This window comes from Echinococcus granulosus (assembly GCF_000524195.1).
Source record: "Echinococcus granulosus chromosome Unknown EG_S00071, whole genome shotgun sequence".
NCBI classification, from domain to species: domain Eukaryota; kingdom Metazoa; phylum Platyhelminthes; class Cestoda; order Cyclophyllidea; family Taeniidae; genus Echinococcus; species Echinococcus granulosus.
This window is the reverse complement of record NW_020170451.1, coordinates 336766-355957: the sequence shown is the minus strand read 5'-3', so window position 1 is coordinate 355957 and position 19192 is coordinate 336766. Positions and strand designations below refer to the sequence as shown.

General features: G+C 41.6%; 2 protein-coding genes across 2 annotated transcripts; one reads left to right on the top strand and one right to left on the bottom strand. All coding sequences in view use genetic code 11, as the record gives it.

Moving 5' to 3' along the window:
* Positions 1-1054: 1054 nt before the first annotated feature.
* Positions 1055-8561, top strand: EGR_07184 (Serine/threonine-protein kinase R1; the record flags this gene model as incomplete). The annotated part of the gene is made up of 14 exons (XM_024496433.1): positions 1055-1068; positions 1296-1435; positions 1467-1585; positions 1620-1743; positions 1823-1964; positions 3090-3264; positions 3585-3713; positions 4486-4671; positions 5084-5185; positions 7107-7427; positions 7650-7758; positions 7975-8043; positions 8118-8179; positions 8466-8561. 14 exons carry the CDS (start codon positions 1055-1057, stop codon positions 8559-8561), a joined length of 1788 nt encoding a protein of 595 aa, XP_024349188.1.
* A 4622-nt stretch (positions 8562-13183) lies between these two features.
* Positions 13184-17943, bottom strand: EGR_07183 (hypothetical protein; the record flags this gene model as incomplete). Its single annotated transcript, XM_024496432.1, has 3 exons — positions 13184-13235; positions 16913-17136; positions 17938-17943. 3 exons carry the CDS (start codon positions 17941-17943, stop codon positions 13184-13186), a joined length of 282 nt encoding a protein of 93 aa, XP_024349187.1.
* Between the last annotated feature and the right edge of the window lie 1249 nt (positions 17944-19192).

Genomic DNA, 19192 nt, shown 5'->3' with positions numbered 1-19192 from the left:
AGTATTATTGCAAACTCTAAATATAGGCTTACGGACAAAGGATACTCTGCACATTCTTCACCAAGTTTAAACTATTTTGAAAAGATGTACACATATCTGATGCAATCTAGTAATTAATCATTTTAAGTAGACATCACCCTCCCCGAAATTCTCAGCGCATTTAGGCACATCATCTGTGCACGCAAAATCCAAATAAATCTTATGTGAAAGAGAGCAAAATACTTCTTTGGAATTTCAACTAATTAAATCCATAAACCTCAGTAAAATAATGAGTACAGTAAGTAAAAAATACAATTTACTCTCCAGTTTATCAAGTTAAAATTCTTATTAATCATACATTATCGGACCTAGATACATATCTGGCCTATGCTTGTTTTAGCACACCTGTCCGCATAGCAAGGCCCTCACCTGGACGATTCATAAGGCTTCATCGAAGATGCCCTAATGTTAAGTCTATATACCCAATGTAAAGCCCTATGTCAACAATACATAACGTTTTTCACAGACCGGGCGTATCGATGCAAGGTTTCGAATGGCAAGGTCAATGAGGGATAAGGGGGAAGCTTTCCACTGGTAGCAGCGTGATGTTTGTATTGAGACATGCCTCCAGCAAAAAGGGAAGTAGTTTTTGCACACGCCTAGATAAGGCATAGGCGTCGTGCTGTTTGTTCTTTTCTGACCAGAAAATTGCCGGAGAAGAATGTCAGTATGTTCCCTTGACTCTTCCCAGGTATGTAAGCTAAATGGGTCAACCGAGCACAATGTACCGGAATCCTTAGCAGATCAACTAAAAGTTAAGGTCTTTAGGCTTGCATTTGACTTGCGCATTAGGCTAAGGGAATGGATTTTGGTTTTGCGTGTATGGAACTCGGTCTCTTAAGATATTCTAAAAGATCGATATTTGGGAAACACTAATGATTTCTGTATTGTTCCTATGAGTTGGATAGTACCCACATAATAAAATAACAGTCTATTTGTTATAACATTTTCCTAGTACGCGTGGGTTTTACAAATGTTTGTTTTATAGCTGCTATTAATGGTAGCGGTGCGTTAGATGCTTACAGTGAGGTTTGCTGCTATGCTTTGTCTTGGTGCACCTTTTCTAGTTTTATTTTGTCGTTGTGTTCATTCTCTTCTTAATATGCATAACTGCTACTATTATTTGTAGCATGTAATGCTACTTGTTCTTTGTCTTGCTTTGCCTACCTTGGCGTGTTTCAAGAGGCATTGTACTTGTGGCACCCTTTTTAGAAAATAAGGCGTAATTTAAACCAGGACATACACTGACGGACCAGCGAAGTTGTTCCGGTGGAAAAACTTGCAATAATTCGACAAATTGAGATGTCAATGCCTTCGATAAATTCGGCGGCATCTTCAGAGGCAAATGTTCAGTGGCCTGTTACCCGCACGGCCTACGAAATTGTAAAATCCATCGGTTTGCGGGTGTATTTCTTTACACTCTTTAGGCCAGGGTGCTACTTCTGTGGTGCATGAGGCACTATGCAAACCACTCAATCGAAGATGTGCGATGAAAATAATTAATCTTGATAAGTCTAGCACATCAGCCTCCCTTGAAGAAATAAACGTAAGTTTTTTGAATCGCATTTACATTCCTTTAGCGCGAGATAAAGTCAATGAAGAACATGAAAAATGAGAATATTGTTGCATACTACGCCTCCTTTGTGGACAAAACCGAGCTTTGTATTGTTATGGACCTTTGTCAACGAGGTAATATTCCAAATGGTTTGCGAATTCGGCAGGATTGGTGGTTTTTCTTACAATTAGTGCACGTAGAGCGTTAACTAATTTGCTTCTGTTATAGGTTCGTTACTTGATGTTATTAAGTTTATTCAAAGTAAAAGAGATATAACCTATGGTGTCTTCGATGAATACACCATCGCCACAATTTTAAGGGACGTGCTACGTGGTCTCGCATACATTCACGAGGGCGGTCTTGTTCATCGGTGAGTGAGATCGTGTTTGGCAACTGACCATACGCTATGTAGCAGCCAAAGGTTCGACAGGCATGGACAAATAAAGTGAAATTTACCGGATTAATCACTGATTTTCTATACCAACCTTAGCCGCGTCATAGTCCACAGCTAGTTGCTAAATATGAATCGGTACAACTTTGGAAAAACAAACCTTTTAAGGAAATCAGTCTTTACTGTTGGTCTAGAGATCTACATGGCTAAATAGATTTTATGGGTAGGCATAAAGACATCTTTTTCTTTTGCCAGTATAATGTTATTAAGAAGCCGAGTCATTTTACTTTGGATCTTTGGAATATGTCCTACTTTTTGTCTGTAGATTTGAATCCTATCTGTTTCCTTTAACTATTTCTAATTCCACCATTCAAAGTAGTGACATGGAGTTATGGTTTTACCGTATTAGTTTTGAATGGAAGGCGCTAAACTACTGTTGTAGATATACTTGACTTCATTGTTTTATTGTTCTTCACTTCATTGATTCGACATTTCATTCACGGCTGCGTCTGTGTGAACCAGACATGTCTATGTATATGCAATCGCACTCAGGGTACACGAGGCGTTTTATAGGCGGCGGATGCCACCTCCATTCAAGATGAATCTCATTTTTCTGCACATTGGAATATTTGCATGCTTGAACAATGCCATTGAGCTGCTCTTCGTAAGCGCTCATGATTCTTTTCCCGTGTAATTGTTAATTAAAATAATTGATCCTTAAATAATGTGATTAAATTGCCTGTGATTTCAGAGATATTTAGTTTTTGCACTTGTTAATTAAACTAAGCATTTGTGCTGCTTTCTAGCCTACTGCTGCTTTTACAGGCCATAACGCAGTAGTGTTAGATACTATAAAATGCTGCTATAATTCGAAATTTTAACTGCACTGCCCATTCGTTGAGGTCAAACGTCATCGCTCCTGGCACCTCTCTACTCTCTTCTGCTGAGCATTTGCATAGGCACAAAACGTTTATAAGTGCATCTAAAAACGGGGGTGTATTTGGCTGTTAGCGCTCCCCAGCACTCAGTTCATTGTTTTGGGATCTATATTGATGCACCTTTTTCGATTTCGCTAGGATGCTGTTGTTGTTTATCTCTCTCAAGGGATCTAAAATGTGGAAATTTATTGGTGAAGGACGATGGCGTGATACAGATCGCCGATTTCGGTGTCGCAGGCTTTCTGGCGAGTCAGCCGCTGTCAGAGACGGGCAGTATAGGACCTCGACGCTTCACGTTTGTCGGTACACCCTGCTGGATGGCTCCTGAGGTCATGCAGCAGGTAGATCGTGCTGCTTTTGCTAGTCTCATAACTTGTGGTGTTTCGGGTAGTGACAATGGAAGGCTAATTTATATTGATGATCTGAATTTGAGAGATGCGTGCCTGTTTTATAGTGCTTACTCACAGATTAATGTTTTTGTTGAAATAACCAACCAACCCATTCACTTTTTGACAACACATCTGAACCCAAAAATGGTACACAAACTACCTAAAATGGATTCCTTAGAAACCTCTATATGTCATAATTTTCGCTTTTTAATAGTTGAGGAGGGCTGTAGTCTAAGTATTTCAGTCAATTTAGTTAAATATTCTTTTTGTAGACCGGTGGCTACAATCACAAGGCCGATATTTGGTCCATTGGAATTACGACCATCGAAATGGCAACCGGACAAGCTCCCTATGCCAAGTATGCCCCCATGAAGGCAGGTTTTTCACCCTTCTCTGAACTTGTTTGAGGAAATTGAACAGGTTTCCCACCTATCCTGTGACGCACGTTTGATGAATATCATTTGAGGCTAATTCTCAACATTAAGCACTTGAAATGAGATACTGCCCGGCTGACTACGGTTTACCCTCTGGCTGACGCTCAGTAAGCCACATGAAAACCTCGATTTTGCCGATCATTGAGTTGAGTTTACCGCTTGACCGATTATGACTGTTAATTGCGTATCTCGGACCATAGAAGAGTCATCTATGTTTTTGGTTGCAATGCTCCGCAGGTTGAAACTGCGTTGAATCTACTTTGCCCCCTCTACTGTAACACATTTCAACAAGGCCTTGTTTTGCATCCATTTTCGCAGATTAAACTGCTGTTTCGCTCTGAAATGTGTGCTGGACTAGTTGCAAGTGCTGGTTTTGTTGTCATTTGCGCCTTTAATTTATCACTGCACGGTTTGATTGCCACTTGTGCACGTGCCCTGCATACAGATGTGTATTTACCATCTTTCACCATCATCGTCCGAGGATAGGCTAGGTATGGTGCACTGTCCCCTTAAAATCTCGTCTAAATTTCCATTGACGATTAAAATACTACTGTTTTGGGTTAAATAAATCCCCATGCTTGTACCACCTCCTACTGGCACCACTATTTCAATCGTACGCCCGCTGCGTCATGCGTGACTTGTGCCCATTTGCTGCCTCGCAGACGGATGGAATTATCTAACCTACGGCGACACGTGATGTTTACCTTTCCCGTTTTTTTTTCGTACTTTTTTACGAAAGGTATTAATGCTAACGCTGAAAAATGAACCACCGGATATCGATACAGTGGCGACGGTGTCGAATCAGTATGTGGAATACGGTCACAAATTCCGGAAATTCACCCGATCTTGTCTTACAAAGGACCCCAATCAACGGCCCACTGCTAGAGAGCTTTTCAGCCACTCCTACATCAAATCCAAGGCTAAGGTTGGTTGCTAGCACAACACTCCGAGGAGTCTCCCAATTATTGTCTCACTTGAATGGAACACATTCAAAAAACATTTATTTTAATTGACTGTTTGAGCTTATTTGGGTTTACGGGTCAACATCCACCAATCGTCAAGTAGGTGTGTTTGTTTTGCAATTTCATGGCATTCCGTAAAGTTAGACCATTTAAACAAAACCAAATATGTTCTGCTCTCCCATATCTACCATAAGATTGATAGGCAAATGTTTGAACCACCATTCACTGTTAGGATATCCACGAATCATATGGCCACCCTCTTCCATAGACACGGGAAAATAGCAACTTTACGGCTGACTGCGGCAATAACGAAATAGCCAACAAGTGGCGAATCCAAAGCAGTCCCGATTAGCATTTTCTTTTGTCTCCCCGCAGGATCGCGAGTTGCTGTGCCGCGTGTTGCTGAGCGGCGAGGTTCCGACCCCTCCACTGAAACAAAATCGGCACCACGAAGACCGGCTGGAGAAGCGTGATAAGGTGACCTCTACCTAAAGAGCTCTCACCCCTCTGTTTCATCTTTCTCCCCCCCCCCCCCCATTCCATAGGCATTGGCACTAATTTGATGCGCGTATGCAAATACCATCAGTCACGTGGATGGCTGAAGTACTATGTATTGAAGCCAAGGAGATAAGTACATAAATTACGAGCAAAAGTAGCGCTATGCTGCCTTCTTCGTGTGCTTATGAGTAGTTAAATAGTTGTGCAGTGTGTGAGGAGAAAGAGGAGATCCTTTATACTGGTGTTTCCGATGACAAGAGGCAGCGAGTGGCAAATGTCATGCTTATTTTTCAAGTAAGAAGTAAGCTAATGTGAGAAATTGCTTTTTCGAATCATTTATACGTATGGTATGATGCTTTTACGATTTTTCTGTTATAACTTCCTCTTTGGCAGCTAAATAAGTGATATCTTAGGCACAAAGTGGCTTAGCCAAAGTGCTTACTAGTAGAACCGTCGTATTGGACTGCTCATATCGATACAAATGTTCAGTAGTGTACATGATGAGTGTGCATATGTAACGTTGACAAAATGTGGACTTATTGCTGACATGCACACCACGTTGTGTTTATTGGACACAGTCAGAGTCACTTCTGTAAAGGCGCTAATCATTATTCCGGCCTAGCAACAGCCATGTGTTCAGGCAGCCTCTGTGCGAAGGTGTACTTCCATATTCGGGGATATGCATTGTGTAGCTGTTTGTGTATGCACCATTCCCGAGCATTATATAAAACGTTAATTTTTGAGCAGAACTTGTGTGTGTATCACTATCCCTTGTGGTGGTGGGCTGATAGGTGTTTGTAAATCCTTTGTTGATTTATGGGAGATTGATGTGCACAGGCGTACCACAGCACTTTTTTATCTTTCTGAAATTGACGTCGCCTCTTCTTGGTTTTGCCGTAAAGACGGTTATGCGTATTTACTGCAGCTTTTGAACTGCCGAAACCATCTCCATGGCAGCGGCATAGATGTTCCCGCTGTCAATAAAACTACTAAAATAGCACGAATATTTTTGGATGTTGTGATTTTAATGAGATATTAGATAGCATCTTGGTGCCTGGTTGATGCTTAATGAAATTGGGATTACTTTTTTATGATTTGGGTTCATTCTTTAATCAAATGTTGTTAGTTTTACCAAGATTTTGTTGGCAAGTCAGCCTTACACAAGTCTGTGAATACCAGTAGTGATTTATTTAATCAACAAAATCGTTGGTTGCAAAGGTGTTATTCATGTAGAAAAGTTAGTAGAAATTGGGTCAAAAGGTCACTTTGTCCCCCATAATTTATTCGGCAATGCTCACTAACCAAATGTCGGCGCATTCTGATGCTGCTGCTTGTGTGCGCCGTTAAGTAAAAAAATATTTTTGCAGTTGTGTATGCTGCTGCTTTTCGCATGTCTCAGAATCCCCTACATCCACCTAATTTCTGCCTCATTACTTTTCAATCTGCTTGGTTTGTTTAGAGCAAATTGTTAATGTATAGTGGAATTTTGAAAACGATTTTCTCCTTCTTTTTACATACTGCAGATCATTTGCTCTGCTTTTTTGTTCAAATACCGATAAGTATAGCTTGTGTTGCCGCAACTTTGGGCCACCATTTCCTACTTTTTCATTAAATTTCGACATTGTAGATAACTTTTGTGGCGGGACATTAGCGTGCAGTGGGACTTTGATAAGTACAGATTTGTCCCTGCGGATATCTTTGCTCTACTCCTCCTAACAACGCTTCTGCGTCTAGCTTGCATTACGGGATCTCAGAGCTTCCATTCTGCTCTCTTATCGCAAAGTGGAAGCGTGTGGGTAAACCTCGATGAATACAGGCAGTATCATTGTGTCTTAGACCCCCAAACTCTCGTTCAGCTTCAACATTTTCACGACTCCCCTCTGTTCTCACTTTTTTCCAGCAAAACGTCAGCACAGAGTGGAATTTCGACACACTGGGTCGACAGACTTCCCCCGGTCACTACTACACGAGCGACGACGACAGTGACGAAGGTGGTCAGGGCGGCTACAACAACGAGAACACCACCATCCCCTCTGGCTCTGCTGCTGTTCCACCGCCACCACCACCTCGCTCGGGTTCGTTAATCTCGGGGATGTCGCCTACGCAACCTCCTCCCGTGCCCGCCGGAACTCCTGCCTCTCCCCAAACGAATCACCCCAACTTCGGGCACATTACCAACTTTTCCCATCAGGGTGGTGGTGAACAGGGTGGCTCCGTTGAGGTCTCTTTTCCTTTATTATTCCCTTCTTTGGCTCTATTGAGATCGGTGTTAAGGCGTGTCACCATTGTGACGACCACCTATTGTAATTATGTTTATGTTTGGGGTAGTTGAGGCTCACCACTCTGAGGCCAAAGACTTGTGTCCATGCGCACGAAAACCATCAAACTTGGGAACTCCCTTCTTGAGTTATTGTTCATACTTTATTTTTGTCGTTGGTTGTAGCCAACTGGCCCCTACTACCGTCTCACTCTGCGCAAGCGAAATCCTCGTCAACGAAACGAGCTTCAGGATATCAGCTTTAATTATGTCATTGGGAAAGGAGAGTTTAAAAGTTGTTTGCATATATTTTTATTCATCTCAGAGCTCTTAGAGTAGTGAACACTGTTAATGATACCAACAGACTTCATAGTCCATTGGTTTACCCAGAGTTGATCCTCACCTTGAAACCAATTTTGATCGATGAATGCTCAATAAGTAGTCTGGCTCTTGTCCAGTGAAGGAAGTGTCTTCACATATACTTTTTAACTTGTCTGACTTGCGATTATAGATTCGGCCGATGTTCTGGCCAGAGAGTTGGTTGAGGCTGATCTCCTGGATGGCTGTGATCTCCTCCTTGGTAATTTTTCTATGTAGTTTAATACCTTAAATAGGCGCTTAGCGAGCTACTTTATCTCCCATTACCATTTTTAGTTGCACACCACATGAGTGAACTTGTTGCGCATCCGAACGAGCGGGAGCACTGCTTCCCTTTGGTAAGTTATTTTTAACTTAAGAATTTCATCGTGATTCATCAAAAGGCCGTTGAGTTAAACTTATCTTAAATTGTTACATTGTACTACGTATACTCTTAAAATATGGCGACACTAACTTACGTAGTTAATAGTGATAAATCTGTTACCGACGCCTTATACATGGTGCCACAGTTGGTTAAAACGTACGTTACTGGTATAAGTACGCATATTCAATCCGATGTAAACAGGCCGGAACGTTTCGGCCAGGAATCAAATTATAATGCCCAAAGACGATTTTCTCTCGTAGAATTCGCCCCCGGCTCCAGGTCAGGTTCCTGTGGAATCGGAGTTGCATGGCTACGCGAAAATCCTCATTCGCCTTGTCGACGGATCAGCGCAGTAGACCACAAAAGTTCCACACCTCCTCCTCCTCCTCCTCCTCCTCCATTGTTTCAGTGCTTTCAAATTTAAGTTCGCCGTATCCTTACCCCCTATCACGGAACGTGCGTGCCTTTCACCACTCTTTTGTCCATGTACGCCGCCTATGATCTTCTCCATTTCCTTTTACTCCTCTTATGTTTCGCAGGTCGTTTAAGTGTACTGTCCGCCGGAAAATCGCTTCTCTACTCCAATTTGCCTTTGTCTGTGTGGATGCCCACGTGTGTGTGTATGTATGCGCTCGTGTGTTTGCACCTCTTCCTCAGCCTCGGGATTGTGCGTTCGTTTACTATCCTATACATTCAATAGACTTGTTGCTTCAGTTAATTTTCCGTTGCGATTGTTAGTGTGTTGATAGCTAATCAGTTTACTAAAGTGTGAATGTAATTTTTACTTAAAATTTCAACTTGTAGAGAAGCCATTTCCCTAGAAGTAGGTTCATTGCTCTAAGTGATTCACAGAATTTATTTGCGTTTGTACAATGGCATTGCTTTTGATCATTTCGCAAAAGTAAAACAACACTGTCAGGACTAAGCAAGCAGTGTCTGTTCCGCTTAACTACAAGAAATCCGATCTTTGAAATTGAATTAAGATCACCTGCCCCATTTGAACGCTAGTGTAGAAAACCAGATGGATGCAGTTGCGGATGGTTCTCCGTGCAAGCCCTTCATTCTACAGTGTTCTACTAGCACAGAGCATGAGACACTGGATTTTACTAAGCGCTAATGTCTCTTACATAGCGTACCGCTGGTTGACCGGAACTTCGGCGGATTCCACAGGTACGTCCTAATTGATCCTCTGCGTACCAGACTTACATCACAAACTGCCACAAAGATTATGTGGGATAGTATGACCAAGCCGTAGGGTTCATACACGATTTAAATAGTTGCAATTCAGATTAACGCCGCCGAAAAGGAAATGAACCAGCTTACTGGCACGTCAAAAACTTTTTGGGGCTGAAAGATTAGTGATCTGATGGAGCCCATCAAAATCTTAAAAGCTGTTCCACCATATGCTGAAGTTGAGAACAAATGTAAAATTAACTGGTGCAGGTCATTTCGGGATCTTCGGTCATTAATTCAGCATGCAGTAGGGCGGTTACCAAGGCGGGTAGGGCGCCTACACCGTCGGGAGGTAGTAAAGTTGTCTTTCAGAAGCATTGCCTACCCTGAAAAATACATGGGATGAGGCGCTTTCGCTCTAATTAGTATCCGCAGGGCGGCTTTGTGGAGCCATTTGGACATCGACCCACATCGCTACATTAATTCGTTACTTACAGAAGTAGCTTGAAAACGTCGGCGATTTGGACAGCCTTTCTGAAGTCTCAACAACAAAGCATTGATTTGATTGAAAAAAATTCTTTTATGACGGATGGCTATACCCTAGTCCAGGTTGAATGTCTGGACCTTCGAAACATTCCTCCGTAACTTATTCCGTTGTTTTAGGCTCTTTGATTGAGAGAGCATTACAAGAATTTGGTATTTCAATTTAATATTGTATACCTTAAACTAAGTTTCTAACGCAAGGAAACTGTGAGGCGATCTACGGTACTCCTTTTGAATTATTTGTCAGATTATCCTTAGGAAGACCTGCATCCTTTATATTTGCACGAGGGTGGGTGCGAAATCCGAAGGTGCTGTCTGCCCAGGTGGCCAGGTCGAGCTAAGGATGATTCAGTGACCATATCTGGGCATTATGCTTGCTGTCCTCTCTGTGAGGATATATCTTTTAATTTATCTGCCGTGAAGTACTTTGAGCTGAAATATTCTTCAGCTAAGGCCCGCACATATTTTATGTAGCCAGATGTTGAGGTGATTGGGATTAGTAAAGGACTGACTTGGAAATAACCTCTCTGTTGGTCTTAAAAGTATAAACTAAACCTTGGAAAGAGAGCAGAGTTAGGAACGCAGCAAGTGGGGTTACTCTGTGTAAGACTTCAATGATGAGAGCTGAATGACGTGACCTTGAATTGCTCGACCAGTCACTTTCTTCAGCTTTTGGTGAAGCAAAAGCATGTAACCCTTTGTGCGCGCACTCCAGCCTAGGATGCTGCGCTAAATGATTCATTGTCCTCGGGGCGCATCATGTGCGTAGAATGAGTTGTGGGGGAAGGTATTCTAACCGAGCGAAAGAGCAGAGCGAGAAAACTGCCGTGAAACAGCCGAGGTTCAGACCACTCCAAAAATTGCTACGTCTAGATAATGTCAACAGTAATGTCGTCTCTTTAAATGGCAGTCTCTTGATGTGTGTTTGACTTCCAAAGAGAAGGCAAATACTTCGCATCGTCTAAAATTTTGACGGAATAACAATAAAATTATTGTATCATGTATGAAAAGTTCGCATATCTGCAGATGCGTTTGCAAATACTGCCAGAAGTAATGAGCTCCTTTGGCATCAATTCATGTTTTTCCTGCATACTCTAGCGTTCTCTTCGATCTACCACTCACGAACTAGCATGGTCATTCTTAAACTCGTACACGTCAAAGGCTTCTTTCCCCTACTTCCTGTTCATCTAAAAGATGATTGTGGATGGAATGAGGGTTACTACTTGCTCTTCAAGTACAACTCGAACTAATTGCAGGCTATTCTTTTCTCCCGACTAAAACGTAGACAGGGAGAGTAAAAAACTGGTAAATCCACATGCTAAATCGCAAAAGTAAATAAAATTTGACGGTTGTTCTTTAAACAGGTTTCAAATCCTGAGGAGTTGAATGGGTGGGTGAGTTTACTCAGCTTCCTAATGTTAGAGAGGCATATGGCCCCAAACAGCAGGAATTCGGCCTTGTTCGCATTTCGACACTCGTTAGAAGCCAAGGCTCTGTCATGTGCAACTTTAATAGCAACAGTTCAGGGTGCATGTCTTGTGTGTACTTGTGCTATTTGTGGACAGACCAAACCCTTCAGACAACCGCCCAGCGGCAGTACAATCGCGCGTGCTATTGAAACTTCAGAGATTAGGGTCTAAATAGAAAAAAGGTTTTTCTAGCACTAGATTTCTACACGTCCAAAACTTCTCATAACCACTAAAAGTTAGAAAGGGCCTTATTTTGGAGTTTAACAATTTTCGTTTATATTATGCAACATTACACCTTTAGAGAGCATTAACCCGTTTCTCTTTAAGTGCTGAAAAATGAGCAAGTTAGAGGCAAATTAAATATAACATAACGGGCATTTTTAACACAAAAGCGTCAAGAAAACGTATTTGGATTAAACTGCACTGCTACCTACCAGAAGTAAATGAGAGGCTGTATCAATCCAAAGTCAGGCCTATTTTAAAAGCAGCAAAAACATTTATTAATGTTGCAAAAATCTGAAAAGGACTATTTTAAAATCTTTTTTGCTGCTATGGCTAATAAAGCAAATTACACATTGGAAATTACATGCTGTTTCGCCCTAATGTGCTCAGCACATTCGTATTGGCGCTCTTTCATAGAAGGCCACCAGGGGGAGTATAAACAGTTTTTTGTTCAAAACTAACTGTCTAATTTGGTAACTAGTCAGAAAGAAGAATTGAGACCAGTTTACATAGCAGACAAATAAAACCTTTTTACCAGGTTCTACCTACGTTTGTCACTAAAGTGGTGAGAGAGATTGCATAAAATTGGACGCCTAATTTTATTGGCTTGCCATAATTAAAAAAACTTCATTTGTGCTGACTAAACAAAGAAAGTCAGCTTTGTGCTTCTCGTGTACTTAACTGGACTCCAAAAACTCCTATTAGCGCTCTGAGACTTTCCTGAAGACGAAGGAAGACAGTACCCAGGTAGAGCATACATATTTGGCACATAGAAGACACTAGGGCTACTGGCATGGCCCAAAAGCCAGCTTAATTGGCGTGGTAAAATGGCCAAGCCAAAAGTGGCCCCTCACCAGAACTGAGACAAACAACCCTCGTATTACAGAGCCCCTCCCCTCTTTTGAGCGCCGTCCCCGGCGCTCCCCTTGGTCAGCCCTTCGCGCCAGCCATCACAATGTAGTCGGTGCCCCAAGGAAACACCCACGAGACAGCCGTGCCAGTCATCGATTTTGGGTGCAACTGAGGAGATACTTGACCACATTGTCACTGGTCTCTCTTGGCAATTTAACTGGATCTGGATATTTGTCCGATTTTGGAGTTTGATTCAGGAACAGGGAATTAAGCTGACCATCATGTATTTCCATAGAGAGATGTAGGAACACTGGCCTAAAAGCAAATTTGTGTAAGGAAGAATGGAATTTAACACAGGTCCGTGGGGAAAGGGTTTCGCGTCTGTTCCTCCTTGTCACGTTGTTCCCACTTTAGACCTGCCAGGCTCTACTCAGCTAGTAAGGAAATGGAGGAGGTATCGCGAATCCACTTTATCAACAGTTTATTGCAGGTACGGTAGGGGAAGTCTGTAACGCAACTTCCAGATGGTTCACGGTTAGTGTCGCTTCAGTTGTCAATAGCCTTCCTGCAGAACATGGGACTGGGATAAATGCCGAAGGTAGACGTCAATTTCAACTCTTCTGTTTGAGGTCATCGCCATTCTCCCAATCGTAGCATATGCACTTCTTCCGCTCAGTTAAGGTTTATCACGCAGCAGTGAAAATCAGGATAGGTGGCCTTTAGGATCGAGCTCGCTTTCCGTTGCCACCAATGTAGCGTAGCGAGACTTCCCTGAAGACGAAAGAAGACATAATACTTGAGTAATATATATATATATATATTCGGCATACAGAAGGCACTAGGGCTACTGGCATGGCCCGAAGACCAGCCCACCTGGCGTGGTAAATGGCCAAATCAAAAGTGGCTCCTCACCAAAACTGAGAGATAAACAACCATCGTATTACAGCCATATATGTACATCGGTTGACAGAGCCGATTAAGACTTCAGGGCGCTAAGCGAAAGCAATCCCGTACCAACTGCCTCAATGACTAGATGTCCGCAAATTCACGGTCCCACTGATACCCCAACATCCCCATAGACACGGATCCACAGAGGTGTGCTGGATCGCGAGGTTATCCAGCCAGTTTTGGCGAGCATCCATCAACCAATCATCAGGCTGATAGCGTTGCTACGCTACATGAGATAGTTTTACTAACCAATCAGGGTGGGTTACAACACTCAAACTCAGCATTGTTGCAGCATGTCAAGTAGCCTCCTTTGTGTTCGGGCCTTAGCGAATACTATAAATCCATCACGGAGTCGTAACGACTTAATAAATGCCAGTTTTACCTTACATCATTCCCTCCATCGGCAAATGAGCCGGCCATTGCTGTCAAAATTTGCGCGAATGGGAAAACTCCCTTTTTTCCGGTCTATCCTTGAGCATAGTACCACCTACCTGAAGCGTCAAATGAAGACAGCGATTAAGACACTAAATGGATAGCCGTGTGTGAGCACCAGCTTTGCATTTTGCTCACTTCAGACTGAGTTTATGGTAAGGCAATTTACTGACTCAGCATGCCATCCTGAGTCCCAATTGTTCATCCATTCCAGGTGCACTGGAGCAATTATCTGGTAGATTGTCTAAAAAGGTAGCATGAATGTCTACTTATTTCTACAATTATTTTGCATAAGAGAAGTGTTCTAGCAAATTAAAATATAACGCTTCATAATTCACCACAATGGACTTCGGGATTTCAGACTCATCTGACTCAACCAGCTAAAACGAAGGAGTTTAGTCGTCATTGACGTAGTGTCTCATACGATTGTCAAATGTCTGTTCCACTTGCCATTATGCGCATAAGAGCCAGCTCACTTAACCAAGCAAATTACCCTTTTTTAATATTTTTATGTGACCAGTTAATCACTACGTGTAAGAGCTTGTAAGGGAAATAATTGGTTTCATTCCAAGTTACCGGTTATCACTTTTTACGGAGAGAGGCGGTCAGTCAACACGGACCTAATGACAAATTGGACCCCACCAGCCCCTAAGGAGAAAATGTACCCCAAACAAGCCTAAACCACTACATCTGTACCCTCTCCCTTATTTTTTGCTACCTCATAAAGGGTGTCTTCGTCTAAACAGGCCTGCTTGTTCCAGATCCATGAGGGCTGAGGTGGAAAAAGCACCGAGCCTATCACATTGGTGGCAGCAGAAAGTGAACCTAATGCTAAAGGTCAAATACCCCGACTTCTATTACTGAATGCTACACCTTAGTGGAATGGATGAAGGGCATATGCTGCAGATGGGTTCAAATGACATCTGTCATCGGCAACTACCCCGATCCCGTGTTTTGTAGGAAAGCTATTAACATTTGGAGCGACACTGGCCGTGAGGCATCCTGAAAGTTCGCTACAAAGCTGTCTACGATGCGTATGAAGATGCCAATTCAAAGAACATCCAATGCCTCCTCCACCTCTCTACAAGCAGGATAGAACCCAGATCGATATGACTGGAGCACTGAAGTGAGAACCAAGTGGAAAGGAGGAATGGATGCAAAACCCTATCCTCACAAAACTAGATCAAATCCCGTCCTTTATTGAGTGACTCTGCCTTGAGACCAGTGCTCTTTCGACCAGTGATGCACCTACGATGTGGTTAGCACATTCCCCATTCCCCCAGTACATTTTCCAAATAGGACAAAACTCAAGATCCGATGCTATTGTCAATCTCACGCAAATTCAATGACTGACCCGATTGGTTCGCGGTTTTTTTTCTTACACCATTGACTACAATGTGATGGCGGAAGTGAGAGGTTGACCAAAGGGAGTGTCGGGATCATGCTCCGTAGGAATGAAAGCTATGCAACACTTTACTTCTTCAACTAGTCGTTTTGGTTGCATGAACACTGGAGGCTCCACTCTTGTACTTCCCCTGTGTGGTACGGCCTCCGGACCATGTTAATAGTCCCCTAGCCCTTCCATACGTTGATAGCACATATTATGCCCAAGTATTATGTCCTCTTTCATCTTCATAGAAGTTCCGGGGAGCTACAGTTTTGCTAGGAACGATTTTAATCCGCTACATATACGTATGTGTAATATACCAGCCACAGTATTATGCTGTGCTACGATTTTGAATCGTTTCTGCTTTGAGAAAGGTTAGAGCAAATAAAGCGGGGACATCATTCTTTCACTTTGAGCAAAATGCCTGAAGATTCTATTTACATTGCCATTTTAAGGACACGTATGATAAAGTTTTCGCTGTAAAAAATTACATTTAATAAAAACAACTGCTTTCAGCTTTCAAGTAAACACACCCTATCTCAACTCAATTTTTATCGGCTACTTACTGAAGTGTGACTTCTATCATCATCGCAAAGTGGCGAGTATTCAAATGGGAGCTCCCAATCGTATAAATGCAGACTCTTCCGGATTGCCAAATCAGAGTGCAAATGTAGATCATGTACAACCATGCTCAGGTAGTGATTTTTGTGCCCAGTCTTATGGCTATACCCTGGGAGAATCAATAGAGGCCACGACCGCAAAACTTACTCTTTTTCTGCTGTTCGGGTAAAACACGAGCAATAGTGTTGGTAGATTTGTGCGTTCTCACAAGGTCTGCCTCAGACTCCACAGGATCAATAGCCACCTTTACCATCCTGCTCAATGGATTGCGAACAAGTATTCACCAAGTCACTGATCAGTTGTCAGTGACTATTCTAGAAGTTACACTTCCCGATCAAGATTGTAACTTAAAATAGTATCAATGCCAGGTTAATGAGTAAATAGCAAAAGAACTCTGTTACTTGGACCAACCTCGTTTGTGCAGTTGTATTTGGCGCAAGATTGAGACTTCTCACCACAAAACCGTTTCATCATTCTTTTAAACCTTCCCCACAAATCAAATTATCAGTAGTCACCTTATCTGCTAGTGAATTTAGGCGGTTAACCATATAGGCTGTGAAATGATCAAAGTAGGGTTGAGTTCTTACAAATGTCAACAGCAACACGATGCCGCTACCTGCAGGGAGGTAGAAGCAAGTCTGCTAGTTACCCAGGTTTAATGTAAAACTATTCAATAAGGCATTCTGCATACTAATGATACAGCTCATCAGTGGTACCAAGGGACGCCACGCACAAATATAAATAAGCTAAAAGTGGAGCATTATTCGAAACTTCCCATATGCTTTCACACAAATAAATTTTATACAATGTCTTTCGTGGGTTCGTGGCTATTTGTAAGTATTTAAAAGTCATGGGTAAGTAAAGTACTGCTATGTAATGTAGCCTTAAAAATTCTGGATATTGTAAATTCCTATCCGGTTTTAAAAACAATAACAATTATTATAAATAACATTGTAAAACTCGGGACAACAGTACTTGTCACCGAGTGCTGAGAGGTGTTCATGTTGTAAAAGATCAGTGCCATTAGTGGAGGTATTAAATTGATATGGGTCAATTATACCTTTGCTGACTGTATTGGAGACACGTGCGCCGAGAAGAACGGATCCGACGAGCGCACAGATAGTGGCCAAAATACAAGCAGCGCAGAAGAGTGTCCCTGGAACCGACACTAGTTCCAAGGGAATTTGCAGCGTCATTGGCGCCTATCCCAAAGGCCACCACAACGACCCTTAAAAAGCCTCCAACTACGAAAAGAAGCTCGGAGGTGGGTAGCGCTATCATCAGCTAAGAGGAAAACAGAGCTGGTTTTAGTAATAGGGATAAATTAAACCTTAAAAAGGTTTAAATATGCTTACCTTAGAAAACAGAAGTTTTATGGCAATGTGCATGCATTCTATATCCGTAGAATTTTGCAGGTCAAAACCAAACTATTTCAAGTGGAGCATGGCAACCATTGCGGAATTTTTTGTTCATTTTAGTCAAAGACACTTTAAACACTAGATCTTTTACAGTAAACAAATTATTCTTGAAAACTATACCTACCTTAACTATAAATTGCAACACATACATCAAGTCTGACTTAAGGTCAAAAATTCCTTAGGAAACGCAAATGAAACTAGAGGTTAAGTGTAACTGTTACACAGGTTTGAACTATGACAATATCAACAAACTGAATTTGTAATGTCTTTATGATGACTGAGTTTTAGCCACAAAGTATTACAATAAATTATATTGAATAGGAATCATCTGTGAGAAGTCAGACTAAAAAACTTGACTACTCTAAGTGGGTCATTAGTGACGAATGGGGAGGACTTGCAAGAAACTGCTTCCTTAAAAGTGCCAACACATTATAAACTCTTAAAACCAATTTGCATTATGTCAAAGCAAGAGTTTGTAAGAGCCTACTTTACTAGCCTTAAGCCAATGTATGTATGTATTATTGCAATGCTAAAAACAACAAAATTTTATCTCTAGAAAAATAGCTTACTCACTGGAGCTTGGTAAATACAAATAGCAAAACTACCTTTTTGTGAATTTTGTGCTGTGCAGAAACACAAATTTAGCAATCTCCTGTCCGCTCAATACCAGCATTACCTACACTAGTGTGAGCAAATAAAGCGAATCGCCAGTACTGCCTTGCAAGTTTTTCGATTAGTATAGTACGACAGCTTAGCTATTAACTGGTCGTGTTACCTGAAGATTGCTCACGAATCAACCAATCAATGTACAGACCATTTTCGAATAACGCGCTTTATTGGATCACACGCCGGGTTATTTTAAATGCACTATGTACGTAAAATCAATGTAGATAATAAGTGTTCGTCCATATTATAACATATTAGAACGAAGGATTATTTTATAGATAAGATGGTTATTGCTTTGTTTTTATTTTTTTCTGACCTGATGCTACATAGGAACTCGTTTAATAAGACTGCACAGCTCAAAGTGAGCATTAATACTATTAACACCATTTTTACTTTTAATAAAATTTCTGCTGTAAAAAAATTTAACGTCGGAATCGCTAATCTGATGCACACCATTAAAATGCCGTTTTTCAGTTAGTAGTACCGTAATTCCAAAAGAAAGCTCTATCGAAACGCTGAATTGGGTGAAAAATTTTCTTCTTACTGCTTGGCAAAGATAGTAAACATGCGGGAATATCTACAGTTGCTTTGTACAACCATTAATTTCGAGGCCTTTATCATAAGTATGGGAGAAATGTTGATTATTCTTATTGTCCTGACATGCCATAAATAATCTACCCAATTCATCAGATTTAAATATGCCAGGTTTGAAAACCAAATATCCATAGTTGTTGTGGGTAATTTAGTAATGGATTTTTCTTTCGTAAGTCGGATTCCTTGGCCGAAATCAATGTCAATTTTTTCATGTCGCAATAAGCACATATACGCCATGCATGCGTGTTTGAGAACATTTTCTAGGTCCCGACCAGGCAGATTGGCCAGTGTTATGCCTGAAGAGATCCATTACCCTTAGAAAGGTGAAAGATTCCGATTACTAAAATATATCTACATCACTGGTGTAATCCCTCTGTCCAACAGTACTTGAAGTCTTCTGATAGCCGATCTACCGATTCAAATGAAAAACAGCACAAATTCTGGACAGGTATGTGGCGCTTTTAATCAGAGTATCACTCTAAATGGAATCAGATGTCAAAATCGGAATGATGAATGGAATTAATGCTACGCCTGTATTGACCCTAAATGCTATACAGAACGCAGACGACTGCATTCTCTACTTTAATGCGTAGGGAGACTGCACCAAAACTGCTTCAAAATCCGGTTAAACCCCGCAGAGCAATTATATTGTTGTGAGTAGT